General features: G+C 37.0%; 1 protein-coding gene across 2 annotated transcripts in view; it reads left to right on the top strand.

Moving 5' to 3' along the window:
* The window catches only part of DOCK4 (dedicator of cytokinesis 4), a gene marked incomplete at both ends in the record, with an annotated part of 364,189 nt that overhangs the window by 323,968 nt on the left and 22,012 nt on the right, over positions 1–18,209 (top strand). For both annotated transcript variants that reach the window (XM_084230776.1, XM_084230775.1), the window contains 6 exons: positions 2,902–2,995; positions 7,924–8,072; positions 9,751–9,837; positions 11,617–11,721; positions 15,522–15,663; positions 17,094–17,260. In XM_084230776.1, the coding sequence (XP_084086902.1) occupies positions 2,902–2,995; positions 7,924–8,072; positions 9,751–9,837; positions 11,617–11,721; positions 15,522–15,663; positions 17,094–17,260 (744 nt within the window). The remainder of the gene's footprint in view (positions 1–2,901; positions 2,996–7,923; positions 8,073–9,750; positions 9,838–11,616; positions 11,722–15,521; positions 15,664–17,093; positions 17,261–18,209) is intronic.

Here is an 18,209-nt window from a genome sequence, read left to right as displayed (position 1 = left end):
TTTGCTTTCTTATGACTGTCTTTTTCCAGTTTCCTTAATAGTTTTCCTACTTCCCTGTTCTTCTCTGAGTATATGACTATATCCTTTGCCACACCCACCACTTCCTCCTCATTTTTAATTTAATTGTTCACCTCCACCTCCAATATCAGTTGATAAAAATAGTGAGATTTGAGCATCTTCTGTTAAGCTACATCTTGATTTTTGCACTTTCTTCCATAATTTTTGTCATCAGACCTGACAGTAACCTCCAGACCATGAGGCTGAACTCACCAGGTTGGCCCATCTCCCTCTTTTCTTACACTCATTTCTAACCTTGCTCATGGTCAGCCATTCCCGTTAAATTTCCTGTCTTCAGTTCCCCAGTTTTTGGCCAGCTGCTTCTTTCAGCCTGAGCTGCTTCCACATCCCGGCTTGTACATCAGTATTCAGTGGAGGAAACCACATGTCTTTATGCTTCAGTTCTGCTCAGTTTATTTCTTTAATCCTTGCCCTACCCCAACTCCAGGCACAAAGTCTTATAAGTTATATCAAAGGAAAGCTATTATCTTTAAAAAAAAATCTTCATTCCTTGTCTCCATCACCTTTCATGGTGCCTTCTGTGTCAAGGTAAACAAATAAATGTAGATCCTAAGTTCTTGTCCTTGACTGATAGAACAGGAGAGATCATTTCCTCACATGAAGGAATTAATCCTCTGCCCTAAATGTGTTTACTCAGTCTCCCAGTAGGAATAAGCCAGAGACTAAATAAAATAAAATCTGTGACCCCATCAGTATTCACTTGAGACAAAGAATTTATCCTCCTACCTTTACACTGACCAAGAATAGTCCATACAGAAAATATTAACCTTGTGAAAGCTCTTCTAATTCAAACTGCGACCAGAATACTTACTATTGAGGACCAAATATATAATTTTGACTTTAACCTTTTTGTTTCTACTCCAAATGGAAAGTTCTTGATGTTTTCTAGCAGTTATATGGATCTGTTCAATTATTCTCTTCTTCTTAGAGTTTTTTTTTTTAATTTTTTCAAAAGATCAATTTCAGATTGTCTTTCGGGGAGCTCTGACTTCTTTTACAAGATCAGTGTTAAACAGCAGTGTTAAGTTGGTAAAAATGCAAACCTTTGACATGACTAATATTAAGAAATGGAATCATTGTTTTGTTCTTTGTGTCATAAGTTTTGCCAGACATAGGTGAAAGGTTCTCATCTTCTAACTGGAGAAATCTTTTTTTTTTTATTAAGAACTATTCATTTACAGGATGATTGCTTATTTTGTTCTCACAGAAGGCTGATTTTTACCAGATAGCTATTAGAGCAAATCATCCTTTAATATTGTAAAAACCTGCTGTGGGATTGTTAGACTTGTGTTTATGGTACAACAATTCTTGCTAATTAAAATGATTTTGGTTGTAATAAGAGAGAAGTGAATAACATTATTTACTTAGCTTTTTAAAGAATGCCAAGATCTATAGGAGACAAAAGGAAAAAGGGAAGAGTAATGGTGGAAACTGGAAAAAATTACTCTTTGTGATGCATTCAACTAAATGTCCATGTTGCAAGGCTAGAAGGGTCCTCATATTGAAGACGGGACACCTATTCAGTAGTGGGCAGAAGACATATTTGCCAGGTCCTCTGGTTTCAAACTCAAGTCAAATTCAAGAATCTACATTGTATAAAAATGAAAAATGATGTAAAAATATAAAAAAATAATAAATAAATAAAGAATCCACATTAGCTAGTATTAGTTTATTACTGAAGCTCTCTCTACCTAAATCCGCTTTGGAAATTTTTTAAATTCCTGGCCTTTCCTACCACTTCTGTCACTCCTCCAGGTCAGCAGATTTATCCCCACCCCACCCCCCCCATTCATTTTTCCTTCCTCCACATACCAAGTATCTTCAGTCGAAACTACAATAGCAATAGTGATGGCAGTTCAGGTGGCTTAAGGGGAGATATCATAATAAACAGCAATCTCTCCTCGCTAAAATTGCCTCTTTCAGAGTCTCACACAAGTGTGCTTTGGCTAGAATCCAACTTTATTTACATTTCTCCTATGTTTACTAATTTCCATGAGGACTAAAATACTGTCTAATGTGACAAAGGAGTACCTGTGGATGCTTACAAACATACCTTTAAAATGCCAAGATAATATGTCCAGGTAACTCAAAATTGAATTTTTGATAACTAGTGATTAAAAGAGAAATTTGGTGAGATCCAGCCAGACACTTGGTTTTATAATCCTATAAAATATTTGCAGTAAGCATGCCCCTGTAATAATAATTTGAAGTAAAATCTTGTTACCAATTCCTTCATGTTTTGGATATACTGAAAACATCTAAATTCCAACAAAAGAAAGTCAGAGTAATGCCTTAACCATAAAGAGCTTTGTACAATGTTCATCCTCACCAACATATCCTGGAGACATTTTTTTTTTTGCTTGAACAACCTATGCTTGGAATTTGAAATTAGAGAAAGTATCCTGAATATCTATGACAAAATTTGATAAACAGATTAACCTGTTCTATGTTTTAAATATTGTAGTTAAATAGGCTGATTGTCCTTTGAAAGTAAAAGTAAAAAAAAAAAAAAATAATGGAGAGTAACAAAAGCATTGTGTATCAGTGGTAGCAACACCCCCCAAGGGTTGCCAGCTTATCCAAAAACTCTTAGGTAATGTCTAAAGCAGTGTTGAGTGAAAAATATGTAACTAGGTCTCTTCATTTAAAAAAAAAAAACTTTTGCGTGAAAAATGTAGTCTTTATCAGTTTAACAAACATAAATTTCATATGAAAATATCTAGTTCTCTTGGCTCAAGGCATGAAACATCAGCAGAGTAAAAGGGAGATTCTGTGGCCATGGCTGTTGAGGAACTGTCCACGCTTGTACTCTTTTTTTTGCAGAACTTCTATAAGACTGAGCTGAACAAGGAAGAGATGTACATACGCTATATCCACAAACTATATGACCTGCATCTCAAGGCTCAGAACTTCACAGGTAACTCTGGCTTTGGGGGCAAATGGGCTGGACACTGGTGTATTAAGCATGATAACTCCTCTGCTTTTTATCATCAGAACTGAGGACCAAACATTTCAACTTTAAAATTGAAATTTACTCTTACTGGAATTTTTTTCTAAGTACTAATTTTAATTTGCACATCGGATTTTTTACTCTATTGTATTTACTATATCTACACAATATTTTGCATAGAGGTTTTTAGAGCTTGCTTTTACAAAAACACACCTAACTTATCACAGTGCACTTAGGGTTAGTATTTGGCCACTCCAACCTAAATAAATGAACTTTACAACCAAGTGTTTCATTTTACATGCCTCACTTTTTCATTTTTATTACATCTATAAATGTTGAAATTCTCATGGAACAATGTCATAAGTTTTGCCTTCAATGGACATACCTATTGATATTTTTAAAAACTTAAAAGGAGAAAAGTATTATATTTGCTTATATATTATTTTCTATTCATTTCTATATTCATTTCTGTTACTATTTCTTCACTTGAGAATTTGTAAACTTCCCTCTACCATTTTGATTTAACCTAAAAAACTTGTTTTAGTATATTTTAAGATACATATATTTTTAATATTTTTTTCTGATATCATTTAACAATGATATCATTTAACAATGATTTGTGGACAGCATTTTGGGTTATTTTTTATTTAAAGCAGATCTAGTGGGGAAGAATTCTCTTCATTTTCCTTCATCTAAGAACGTCTTTATTTTACTGTCATTCCTGAAGGCAAAGTTGATAGATATAGCATTCTAGATTCCATAGCTATCTAGATTCCATAGTTCTTTTGTTTCAGTATTTTGAAATTGTTTTCTACAACCTTCTGGACTCCATGGTTTCAGATGAGAGAGCTACAGTCATTTAAATTGTTGCTTTCAAGGTTTTACCTTTAATTTTCAGTGACTTGATGGTATATATGGATATGGTTTCTTTAAGTTTATTCTGTTTGGGTTTGCCGAGTTCCTTAAATTTATAAACTTTTTCCTTCACCAAATTTGGGAAGTTTTCAGGCATTGTCTCTACAAACATGTTTTCTGTACCACCAGTCATAATTGAGTTAACACCTCTCCCATTCCACCTCATCCTACCACTTACACTGCTTTCCTGCTTTTCTGCCTTAGAGGTTAATTATTTTATCTTTTTTTTTTAAGATTTATTTATTTATACAAGAACTGAGGTACAGTCAGAGGCATGGGAGGGTGAGAATTCACCAGAGACAGAGCGGGGAGCATAACAGGCAGAAGGACCAAAGACACTGCTGAGGGGAGCAGCGGGCAGCAGGAGGGGTCTGCCGCACCAGCCAGGAATTGAACCCGCGCTGCAGAGGCTGCGGACAGCTTCACAGCCTGGCGCTCAATCCGCTGCACCCCCGAGGAGGCCCTAATTGCTTTATCTTTTCTATGAAATCTTCACCTTCATGGAATTCTCTTCTTTCTCTTTCCTTCACCAGCTCCATGACCTCATTACCACAGTCCCATGGGCTGTATTGATGTTTCCAAATTTTTCCCCATTGCAGTTTTTCAGATTTCCATTAAAGTACTCACCATACTCTTTTAATTTACAGTTATAGATGGTGTGTGTGTGTGTGTGTGTGTGTGTGTGTGTGTGTGTGTGTGTAGATAGGTCAGTAGACAGACATCCAAATAGAAAATTTCTAGTTAAAGGTGAATCCCTGAATACAGAGATGATTTTTTTAATTCTTCTAAGTTCTTAGAATAATGCTTAGCAATCAATGTAAGATTTAAATGTGTCTCTAATGAATGCACTCAATTAAATTTTAACACCTGGAGAGCACATTTTTCTCCTTCAATATTGATAATTCCTTAATCATTAAGGAAGCTTTGGTACCTCTTCATACAGATGTGCTGATAGATTTGTTATAATGAGTAAGATTGTTGAATTTACTGTGTGACCTGAGCATTTAAATGGTCATTTTAGCATACTTAGTAGCCAAATCTTGAGTGAAATGATGAACCTAGTTTTTGTATCTGTGGAAACAACCTAGTAGATCTTTTTAAGGTCCATATAAAAAAAAATGAGAGACAGAACAGAGGGTGAGTTCTTCAGATAGCTCAGAGATATTTTGGTTCTCTGAAAAAAGTCCAAATCTGTCTGATTATATTTTAGAAATGGGTAAATCTATTTTCTTTATTTCTTTACTCAACTTGCAGTTTTATGTTCCCCAAAGTTATAAGAAAGAAGTCCTTTGCCAATATAATATCTTAGTCATCTCTCTTCTGTCTTCATCTTTGTGTATCCTTGGAGAAAGTAGAACTGATGGAAAACTTTTCTCTCTATAGGGTTCTGTTCAAATGGCTTAACCTTTCCAGTCTTTTGTGGCAGTGCCACCCATTCCTAATTCATCTCCACTCACGCTTTCTTTTTTCATATTGTTGTCTTCACTGTACACTTCTTAAAATGATGAAATGAGATGGCCCACATTTAATTATTTGGTGATGTCTTTTGTTCATAATTATAAACACTTTTTAAAAGATACTTGGAAATGTTGTAATTCATTCATCCCTCTTCAATAATTAAAATTATCTTCTAAAGATACAAAAGAACAAATATATAATATGTTGCAATCAAACATCTAAAATTTGCTGTTGCATACAAAATCACAGTAGTCGACTGTGTTGTTCATGCCCCAAAGGAAGGTCTATGCATTTTTTTAATCAAAATTTCCTAGAGTATCATTTACACACACCCTTTACCTCAGATATACACCATCATTTTCCCCAAGCAAATTCTAAAACAGGTGTACTTTGTCCACCCCTTCCCATGTTACCATTCAGTCATTTGTCAGCTTTTTCTAATGGTCTTCCTGTACCTGCTTGTTTTCTCTCACTTTTCCAGAGCAATTCACCCACATCTGACCCTCCAGCTAACCTCTGGACCTTCCCAGAACAAGCATGATTTAGAAAGCAGTTTGGAAACTTGAAACCTTTCATTGCCCTCCAATTAAAAAATGTTATTGTAGCAAAGTATATATAATTTACCATCTGACCATTTTGTAGTGTGTAGGTCAGTGGCATGAAGCATGGCCCCAGTCCTGGAAGGCCACCACCACCATCCATTTCCAGAACTTTTCCCAGACTGAAACTCTAACTCACTTAAACAACAGCTTCCCCTTATCTTCCTCCCATGTTCTGACAACCGCCATTCTACTTTCTGTTTCTTTAACTTGACCTTCAGCATCCTTTAAGTCACTCCTGTGGGAGCTTCAGTCTTCAGTGATGGCAGTAGCTTCCCTCTTACCTCCCCATCCTTATCATGTTAAATGCTGAGGTAGTCTCAAGGATATTTTTGAGTGCTCAGATGTTATGGGAGATGCAAAAGAAAACTAAGAGACCAAGGTGACAATTCCTGAGTAGTCATCAAGAGAAAGTAGGAGTTATTCTGCAGCAAAGTGGAAAAGGCTTGAGGCAACAGGGTGTGAACGCCACCGGTGTGTGAGGAGAACCGCATTTGTTCAGATGGCGAGAGCTAAGAGTGTGGACAGAGGAACAGGCAGGCAGGGGGTTTTCTTAGATACTTGGCAGTTATTTTAAGGATATGTGGGAAATTAAAAGATCAGGAAATCATCTCAGGAAGTCTCAGTGAAAACTTGAAGACTATTCAAAATACAGCACAGATCTGATAATCTAGTTAACATTATCATCTCGTCCTATCAAAAGCAGTTTTCCATAGCAACCTACAGGGTGGTGATTCAGCTCAGTTTCTGTATCCACCAGCTAATTAACTCTCTGTCCATCTTATATTCAATCTCCACAAGGAAAAAGGTTGGTCACAGCCCTTGCAGCAAGGTGCCTCCACAACCCCTCTTCCTCGTACCTGTTTGCCCCTAGATCAGGATGCATTTTGTTTCATTCATCAAAAACTGATGATGGGGTCAAAAGGCTCCAACTATGGGTGCTGGAGCCTTTTTGGACAGACACTGGTGAGCTCCTTCTTAGCTGTGGAAGGACAATGAGAGACTGATAGGACTGTGAGTGAGAGACTGATAGGAACCAGATCCTGGGCAACTGTCTTTGTCACTTTAGGAAGCCTGAGTTTCTTCTGTTAGCTACTGAGAGTCATGGCTGGTTTTAATCAGGGAGAAAACATGATCAGTGCACAAACTGAATGAAGAGGGATTAGAGACCAGCTGGTGGGTTAGGAAAAGCTTTTGTAGCTGTTGTTGAAACCAGGAGACTGAGCTCACCACAGGTAATTGAAAAGAAGGAAGGTCAGGACCTATACCTCATCAGACTTCTATCATTAAGAGGCAAGAAAAAAGTTAATAGGGGCTCAGACCTTTCTTATTACAACTGTATTTTACACATTGAGATGGCTGAGTACTGGGACAGAGTACTACTTGGGAGCTTTATGTGCGGTTTCCCTTAAGGCAAATAAATGAAGGAAAAGAATTCCACTTGTTGATAATTATGTTAGAAGCTGCTATTATGTTTTTTGATATGCATATATGATTGTTAAATAGATTCATAACACAAGGCTTTGTCCATCTTATTCAAGTTTGTAAATGAATTGGTTATTATGATTAGAGAGGAAATTAAGATAGTCCTTCATCAATGACTCTGAATTCTGATCCCTATTCTTAATCAGTCCGACCATATTTATGGTTCAGATAAAGAGGAAACCTGCCAAATGGCAAGTATTAACTACACTACATGTCCATCAACTTTCCTTAAGGTACAGGTCACCATTCTGTACACACCATGTGTGTACAGAATCACCCCTTTATTATGTTCCCCCAAGAAATTCCAATTGCATCAAATGTGTAATGACTTCAGAGGCTGTTATTGAAGATGTTGAGAGACAACTGGGCGGAGAGGGTGGGAGGTTCAGATCACACAGCACACCCATCTCAATCATTGCCTTTCCACTGGACTTTCAGAGGCTGCGTATACCCTCCTGTTATATGATGAGCTGCTAGAATGGTCTGACCGGCCCCTCCGCGAGTTCCTGACCTACCCCATGCAGACAGAATGGCAGCGCAAGGAGCACCTGCACCTCGCCATCATCCAGAACTTTGACCGAGGCAAAGTAAGTCAGCAGTAGTCTTTCCCAGGTGATCCCCTAGGTGCTACATTTCCATTTATTTATTTTTTCCTAGTTAATTGATGTCCACCTTTTCAAACAGGAGGCCTCAGACTTCAATACTAATTAAAAACACCCAAGATGTGCAGTGCAGCTTCCAAGGCCCTGCTTCTAGACATTCTAAATAAGTAGATCTGGCCTGAAGGCTTCTTTGATTCCAATGAGGACTCCAGAACATTCTAATGTGTATGAACCTTGGATCACACTTTGAGAAACACTGATCTAGAAGATTTGACATCCAGGTGTTTTATTCTCAGAAAAAACATTATCAATACTTAATCACCTCCCCAGATTCACATGCATTCTGCTCCATTCTACTTTCTTATAAGGCAAAAATAAATGTGACTGAATTTTCTTAGAGAATTGCACACCTGAAATATAATGTTGTAATGCAATGTTCAATTTTTTTGAATAATAAAATTTACAAGAATTTTATGGCATCTCATCATATACTTAGAGATGCTATGAGGTTCCAGAAAGAGTGAACTAATAATTTAGTTGATCTGAACACTTGCATGCTTTGGTGATGTGTCTTAGATTTAAATATACCTTCCAAATTGCCAAGGTCAAGTGGAAAATTATAAGACAACCATTGGCTGTCATTCTTCTACAAACTATAATGGCTGCATCTAAAAATCTGATAAAAGGAAATTGCTTCTTTCCTACCCTCCTTTAGTATTTATCTAACTACATTGACATCATTGCATTCATAGCAAGAAAATGCTTTTGGGTCCTCCTGCTATAAAGTTTCCACCGTTGAATATGCTACTGAAAATATCTGGCTGCATATATTGGCCCATTCGCAGAAGTTTGTGCCAGATTGTCGGTTGCACACTATAGCTTGTAGGTCAAATGACTCACTGCCTGTTTCTGTGAAGCCCATAATCTAAGAATTGCCTTTATATTGCTAAATAGTTGAAAGAAATGAAAAGAATTTTGATTTGTAAAAATCCCATGAAATTCACATTTCAGCATCCATAAATCCAACTGTTACTACAGCCCAGCTAAGCTCATTCAGATCTATTACTGCTCTTGGGCTTTAATGGCAGCGTTCAGTAGAGTGACAAAGACCATGTGGGCCATGAAACTGACACTGTTTACTGTCCAGCCCTTTGTAGAAAAGTGTGATCAAATCTGTGCTTGATCAAAGAACTTTTGCATTTCTGCTGAGAGTATCCAGCTGTGTTAGACTCACACCATTTCCAAGTGCAATTGAGTCAAACAAGGGGCCCAGCATTCCAGTTGTGCATAATTGGGCCTTAGGGGTCAGTGATAATTCCCCCCTCAGCTCTGAGGGCCTGTTTATTCATCTACTTGGCCTTTGTGGAATTATAGTTATTTCAAGATGATGATTCTGAAATGACACCAGAAAGTGTTGTTTCTGCACCATATGTTAATGGCTATATTAATGGTAGATTATGTTTCCAACTTAGAGTTTTAACAATTTACATAGTAATTGCATGCTGTTTTTCATGCTTACAGTTGCAATGGTAGTATTAGAGGTAGGTTATAAAGATTAAGGTATGAGGCTTGATGATTCTGAAAGCTTCCGCATCGTAACCTCTAGGTGGAAATAAGTAAACCTTTGGGCATCTTTACATTTATGCCATTCATTTGTCCACAGTGTTGGGAGAATGGCATCATCTTGTGCCGGAAGATTGCAGAGCAGTACGAGAGTTACTATGACTACAGAAACCTGAGCAAAATGAGGGTAAGTTACCCAGATCCATTCTAATGATACTATGGCATCCTGTTTTAAATAGCTTTCTGGTTTGGTTTTATGAAAATTGACTTTGTGAGCATCTTAAGGTATTGTGTATAAACCCTCTTTCAGATAAATCATCCCTCTGAAGTATACTCAGGCGCTTGTTTAGAAAAATAGCAAATTGATCATTGTGATACATTGATTAATATACAAAAAGTGAGCTCTGGAGCTACTCTAAACACCACATCTGAAATACACTGTCTAATCTTGGCTTGAAACTACCATTTGTTGTTGAACATCTCCTTAATGTTTGAAGAGCTCCTTGCTTGTGGATAGATCTCTGTCTCAGCAGGCCATTCTTACTGCCAGAATCTGCACAGCAAAATAGTAGAAATGACTGACTCATGTACTCATAAATATTTGGGGACCATATTCTATAGGTGTCAAATCTCATTTGCTTTAGAAATGTTTTTATTTGCTTGAACTAAACCAAGATCTTAGGACCCAGCTCAAGGGTGCTAACTTGTTCCCAAACCAAATGTGTTTATATGTTCTTCTCTTTCAGATTCAAACAAATCCTGATTCTTTAGAGTCATGAACATTTTGTGTCATTTTACAATTCTTAATCTCTTCAGAGTTTCTAAAATAGGATCATTCATTTTTATGTATTAAAAAAAAGGTTATGATGTTGCCTTTAAATACTGAGGTAGCAATTTATGAGATGATATCCTAAATCTGAACAGCTCGTAAAAGCCCTTGTCCCCAAAGCAACGGACTGGCCCACTACTTTTGGCACAGTGTCTCATGTCAGCAGTTCATCACCATCTCTCCTAGCTTGAAAACTAAAGAGAAAAAACCTTGCTTTGACTTCAGTCCATCATGCTGACTCTGGCAGGCTCTGCCGTTTTATGTAAGAATGTTGCTGTGCTTCCCTTGGCATCCTGTCCCTACAACAGAATGAAGGTTACAATGTTTACCCGAGAGAACCCTTGGGTGCCATAGCCACTAAGATTTTTATAAACCCAAAGCATTACACTTCATGCCAACTGCTCTTTTGGGGGCTATTACTGAGGGCGGGGGAGGGGGGAAGTTTTCAAGTGCAGTATTAGTCTTTCTCTAGAAACCCTGGGGATAATAATAGCATGAATGGGAAACCATAAGCTTTATGTGCTTCATAGTTCCAACACTGTCAAAGACACACTTAAGAGCTTTCAGCCCTGATAGCACTTCACACCATAGAGCTCCTTTCATTTGGTTTGTTGTCTTATCCCTAAAGCCAATACAAAGTTGCACTTCTCAGATGCCCTGAATTACCATGTTCAAGGTAGAAGCATGTCCACAAGTGAGAGTGCATTTGGCACTAGGATTATCCAGAAAGGTTTTGCTCCTAATAATTCATGTTAATTTTTACTGAGCCATGAAGAAAAGATGTCTTCAGTAGACTGTGTGTGTTGGAATCATTTTCTTTGGTGAGAACATGTAATTATACACTTGATCCTTTAAAGCAGGGGTTAGCAAACTACAGCCCATGTGTCCCGCAGAGCTAAATAATTGTGATAGAGACCATGTGGTCTGCAAAGCCAAAAATATTTATGTTCTGGCCATTTACAGAATTAAGTTTGCTGATCCCTGCCATAAAGCATCGAAAGGAAGTCAAACCTTCTTTTCTGAAAACGGAATTAAATAGAAAAACATCTCATTATTTAGAAAAAATATCCTCTTCAATAAATTGATAGCACCAAAGGATGAGATCAAATGCTTAGAATTTCTCCTGTGCTTTACTAGATGATGGAAGCCTCTTTGTATGACAAAATCATGGACCAGCAACGTCTCGAACCAGAGTTCTTCAGAGTTGGGTTTTATGGGAAAAAATTTCCATTTTTCTTAAGAGTAAGTAATTTATTATTTAATTTGCTTTCATACCTCTAATATCAAGAAAAACAAGATATTAATGACATGTTAACGTTTTAAGACAGGTAATAGCCTCATGAGATTTTCTTTGAGACTATGTGTTGGAATCATTTTCTTTGGTGAGAACATGTAATTATACACCTGATCCTTTAAAGCAGGGGTTAGCAAACTACAGCCCGTGTGCTGTTTTAGTTGCAACACCACACCAATCTAGAACACCTTCTTTAGAATAATTCCTCAAGATATCTAACCACCTTTTTGATTTTTCTTCCTAAGTTTCTAAGTATTCTATGCCTTTTGAGCAATTTTTGGTCATTATAGTTGTTTTCCTTGTGTGCCTGATACTCATTATTCTGTTCAGTCTGCATTTCGCATAGTGTTAGCATTAGAGAAAAATGAGAAAAATGATAGGCACTCAGGGGCTGGGATTTGTGGGCTGTGGGAAAATGTCGCAGTTTCACATCATGTGAAAATCCTACCTCCAGAATCATATAGAGAATGTTGTTTGGTCTGGTTGATAACTCTGTGAACAAGGGATCCAGTTTATTGCTAGCATAAACTACTCTACAAAGGAAATTGTCCAGACATTCTAAGGCACCTACTGGATAATGAAATATTTTGCTTCATTCTTACCAGTTGCACGTTGTTCCAGATAGTTTATATGCTTCAATTTTTATTGACCATTTCAATATGTAACATCTTACTTGTATAAAAAAATTGGTTAGGAGAGGAAATGTACCTTCCCAAGCAACCTAAGCAGTATCTGGGATAATTTGCAAAATTGAGCGAACTCATTTCAAACTTTCTATCTCAGTATACAATTATGTTGGTATTGGTGTGGCCCTGAATCTTGCTTTACTGTCAGTACATATGACTAGATAGAAGGGGAAAGGAAGTGGGGAAGATTTGGCTTCATTCTTTATTTACAAATCATTAACTTATCTGCCTTTCAGAATGAAAGTTATATGTATTAGTAATACATATATTATAAACAATACATTTATAATAAATAATTATAAATATAAAATGATATACACATATATATTTATCCCAGAATATCCAAACACCATAGACAAAAGATTCATTTTAATATTATACGGGACAAACACTCAAAGACATGTCGATACTGTCTTTGACTAAAATATCTGTGTATTTGGGTGCACATACATAAGGAAAATTTCCTTGTGTGTGTTACAAACAGAAGCACATGACGATGTGCATGGTCACAAAGTTGACTCTGCAAACAGATCTGCCTAAGGGTGGGAAAACTTGTTTCTCAAAAGCAGTGGCAAACTCAGAACATTTGCTGAGTTTAAAGATGTAAGTGGACATGCTGGCATCAGCATCCCTGTGCAGAGGCCCCAGCTTCCTAGTAGAGTAAGGATGTTTACAGTTGTGGGTAGACAACTGTGCAGAGGACAGGAGACCTCACAGGAGGGCCAAGAAAAAACTTGGCCGCAGCACAGCCCCTGCCTCTGGTCACTCCAAATCATGCAAAGAGGTTATGTTTCTTCTGCAGCATCCTAGGCACTAATTGATACATCACACACAACATACAGTGTTGAGACAATAATAATTTAGATGACCTACCAAGCTGTTTTAGTTTATCTTAAAAATCAGAAGAGTAAACTTTCAGGTTAAAGAAAATGTTGTAAAGTACACTATATCATATATGTTAGATAACACTGAAATTTGTCATTATATCCAATCAGTCATATAATATGATTTTTAATATCTTTCTATGGAGGAAGGGGCCCACAAAAGTCATAATGTAACCCTGATTAAATTGTAAGTTCAGCTAGCAATTGAAATGTGAGGGTCCCTAGACAGCAATCTGGCATATGCAATTAATTAAATGTGTAAAGTTAAAAATAGTTTAGGAGCCATAATTTTAAAGGGAATTTAAAACATTAGAAAGTTTTATTGGCTAGTGATATAAATTTTGTTAAAATATCTATTAGAATAAATCAAGCTCTGTATCCTGAGTCTCAAAAACAGCATTCCCTTCAAAATGAAAGGGTAGGGTTACCCTCTATTGGTCTGTAAAGGGCACTGCACCCTTCAGTGCATGGGGCTAGATAAACCTTTTTGTAGGAAATAAAATTCTAATCTGTTCTTCAATTTAAAAACAAAGAGCAACATTAAACTTTTCCTTTTATTGTATGATCAAGTTCAAGATAATTTTTAAAACTCAAATGAATAATTATAGAATTGTATCACCAAAGTATATATTTTTTCCCCCTAGACAATGAGTAGCCTGTTAACAGTGTTTTATATGCATAAACTATCTCTGAGCAATGATTCCTCTGGGAGAATGACCGAGGTCAAGGATGGAAAAGAGATTCACTTTCTGTTTTATACTCTCTACTATTTTGAATATTTTTAAATAAAATTTTTATTTACCACTAATTTATAATACTAAATCAATTTTAAGGCTACAGCTTCACACCCCTACATGCATAAACCTCACCTTACCCACCTCACCCACTTCAGTACTAGTGTCATCACACTATGAAATTGGTCCACTATGCCCAATCCTCCATCCTGTTCCACTTCTTCTCTGGTTACCACCTTATTTTTTCAGAGTTTGAGTTACTTTTGTTGTAATCTATTAGTTTGTTTGCTTTGGTTATTTATTTTCCAGATATGAAGAAACCATCCAGTAATTCTCTCTCACTTTCTGACTTATTTAGACTGATCACTTCAAGTGTTATCCATATTGTCACTAAAAGGAAAATTTTCTCTTTTTTAACCACCGAGTAGTTAAGTAGTAGATACTCCATTGAGTATCTATACCACAACTTTTTTATCCAGTCACCCGTCACTAGGCACTTAGGTTATTTCCATGTCTTGACTATTGTAAATAATGCTGCTGTGAACACAGAGATACATCTATCTTTTTAAATCTAGTATTTTATTTTGGAATTTTTAAATTATAGGTATGTATTCCTTTTTTAAGAAAAGATGATAATTTTTTTATGTACCAAGAGCTATAACCACCCAGTTTCATGCCTAAGTATATACCGAAGAGAACTGAAAATATATGTCCACACAGAAACCTGTATACATTGCAGCATTATTCATAATAGTCAAAATTGGAAAAGCCCAAAATGTCTATCAACTGATGGACAAGGAAAATATGGCATAGCTCCACAAGGGACTAGTCAGCCATAAAAAAGGAATGAAGTAATAATATATGCTGAGAATAGATCAAATTTGAGGACATTATGTTAAATAAAAGAAGCCAAGTAGAAGAAAAAAAGGCCACATGTTGTAGAGTTCCATTTATGTGAAATGCACAGAATAGGCAAATCTATAAAACAGATAGTAGATAAGTTGCCAAGGGCTGCAGGGAGAGGGAGAGGGGTGTAATTCTTAATGTGTATGGGTTTCTGAAATATTCTGAAATAGTACTGATAGTTGCATAACTGTAAATATACCAAAAGTAATGCAATTGTACATTTGAAAAGTGAGACACGAATCCGGGGTTTGCTAAAAGCAATGTTATCCAATTAAAAAAAAAATACTTTTTCACAAATAAATTTTGAAATTTGTGTTTTTATAACTTAAAAAAATTAGAAGCAACAGAAAGTGAAACTAATGATCTTTGCCCTGAATTTGTGATATTTGGGCAACTTTTTCAGACTTTCTGTATGTGTGTTTGTTTTTAGTCTGTTAATGAGGGTGGTGGGCATATGCCAGTGTCATAATTTTTATTTCTCTCTCTGGAATCAGTGTACTCAGTTATATGGTCCTAATTTGTTTTATCTCACCCCCAGAATAAGGAGTTTGTGTGTCGAGGGCATGACTATGAGAGACTGGAGGCCTTCCAGCAGAGGATGCTGAACGAGTTCCCCCACGCCATCGCCATGCAGCATGCCAACCAGCCTGATGAGACCATCTTCCAGGCGGAAGCTCAGTGTATCCACACCTCACAGAACTGGCTCCCATGAGATCAAGCTGGCCATGAGCCTGTAGAGCATTTTCATGCAAGATGGTTCAGCCAGTGACCCCTTTTCAATCACCATGTTCTTACTCTCCCTCTTTCTCATCACCTTAATTTTAGCTTAGCTCAGCATTAGCTTCTGAACAAAATTGTTCTATAAGTTATCACAGTGCCAGTTGAAAAGAAAACCTTTAAAAATTCCATTAAAGATTTTTTTTCTTTTCATTTAAGACTTTTCTGTAGCTCAGTCCTGAAAAATGCTCTTTTTAGTGATTTCCCTTAGAATACTTTTCCTCTGATATATCCTATGGAAACAAGTTCAATGCAAGGAAGTGACAGCATTATGTTTACTGGCACATATTGCTCACCCCCTGTTCTCTTGACAATTTTATTCTGGAATGAAGGGAAGAGAAAGAGGTACTGGTATCTTTTCAGGCTTCTAAGCCATGGCATCCTGGACCGCCTGTCATAATTGCTATCCATATACTTGATACCCCCACTGTCTTACATGAACAACTCAACTGCAATTACATACTCACTATAGAGAAAGTAAATCCATTCCAGAACTTCTTTCAGAATCCCTCGCTCTCTTTCTGAAACTGGTGGTCTTAAAGACTGGAAACTCCCACTAACAATTATGGATACCATTTCAAAGTAGAAGCTGAAGTGCCACAGAATCAAGCCATTATGTAAGGAAAAATATTTTGCTGTCCTTCTTGAGTGAGAAGAGTTAAATATACAAAGTGTACTTGAGAGAAAACCTTCTTTGAATGAGAAGAGTAAATACACAACTATGTAGTATATGTAGTTCATACAATATCAGCTACAACTAAATACTCTTACCAGTACAAGATTTGGGAGAATGGATACCACAAGTGTGGGAGGGTTGCAGATAAGGAATATTACACAGGTGAATAGAAGTCACTGTCAATACTAGCTTCTCTCTTTGGTCAGCGTTGCATAGATCTATTCATACACTTTTTTAAAAAACAAATAATTTTAAAAAGGGCTATGCATGGACTAAAGAGTGCCTTGTGAATAGACTATGGATTAGATATAAAAACTCAAAGTCATATGAGTATCTAAGAGCCCATTCCCACCCTACCCCATCCACAGAAAAGTCAATGTCAAATTCAATGTCAAATGAATTCTTAGGTCATAGAAATTTCAAACTGATAAAATGTTTTTAGAATTACCTACCTAAAACTAGTTCCAATTCTTTAATTTGAGGAATGAGTTTCTGCAAATCTAGTTCTTGGTACCTTCTTGTCTATTTTTTAATGACTTTGACCAAATGGAGACACCTGATGGTTATGCAGCTTCTTTTCCCTGCCGCAGCACCACTTGAGCTAGATTGCCATTGAGTTTGCCAAATAGGGTTTCCTCCTTGACTCTTTGATCCCAGACTTGCAGATCTATGCCGTGACACCTATTCCAGAGAGCCAGGAGGTTCTGCAGAGAGAGGGTGTTCCAGACAACATCAAAAGCTTCTATAAAGTAAATCATATCTGGAAATTCCGCTACGACAGACCATTTCACAAAGGCACTAAAGATAAAGAAAATGAATTCAAGGTACTGTGCTGTTTTTATTATATGTTCTTTCCTCAGATAGACTGTGAGTTCCTCAGTAAATACTTATTTAAAATAGAGTCATTTTACAGAACCAGAGGGACAGGAAATCATTTAGTCTGGTAGTTCTCACACTGCTGTGTATCAGGGTGACATGGGGTGCTTTCTAACCCAGCAGATTTCCATCCCTCCAGCTCAGAAATTCTGATTAAGTACATCTGAGGAAAAAACCTGAAATGAACTTTTTTGTAACAACTCTAATGCCAGGGTCCTGAGATCAGTCTTTGAGATCTCACTCATATTGGCCTAATTGCGGGAATGCCAGGATATTTATTCTCAGATACTGTAGAATTCAATGAATGAACAATATTTAATGAAGGAAAAAGAGGATTTCAGAGACTAGTTGGATGGATTCTGATATAGTTCTTAAGTTCTTTGCTGTCTTCTGCTGCTTGTTCTTGCAAGAATGTTGTGTGAGTAAGAATTCTGAGAAGACCCAGAATAAAAGCCAACCATGTATGGTTTGTATGTCCTGAGTGTCTTGCAAATTCAGAGGCTCCTCAGCAGGAAAGAGATAAGATTTCTCACAGCCTCAGTGAGAGAAAGGAGAAAAAGGAGCAAGAGCATCCCAAGGATAAATTAGAATCTTTCCTTGACAGCAGAAACATAGAACAGATCGAGCCCCAGGTAGTCAGTATTCCACCCCACTAATCAAAGATTGCAAAATGAACTTTTATTAGGGGCAAATGGGCTTGGCAGCTTTCATCATGGGTGGTGTCCGCTGAAGCTGGACGCCTCCTCCTAACACTATCAGTCGCAATGACCTAATGTCCTCTACCTGGTCACCTCTGCCTCAGTGTCAGCTCCCAGTGCTCCTAGCTGTAACTCCAGGAAATGCTCACAGCTTAGTGATGAAAAGGGGAATCCCTGCTAGTTTTGCAGTGTTGATGGC

Source organism: Talpa europaea (assembly GCF_964194135.1).
Source record: "Talpa europaea genome assembly, chromosome: 3".
Taxonomy (NCBI): Eukaryota; Metazoa; Chordata; class Mammalia; order Eulipotyphla; family Talpidae; genus Talpa; species Talpa europaea.
This window is presented reverse-complemented; position numbering and strand designations above follow the sequence as displayed.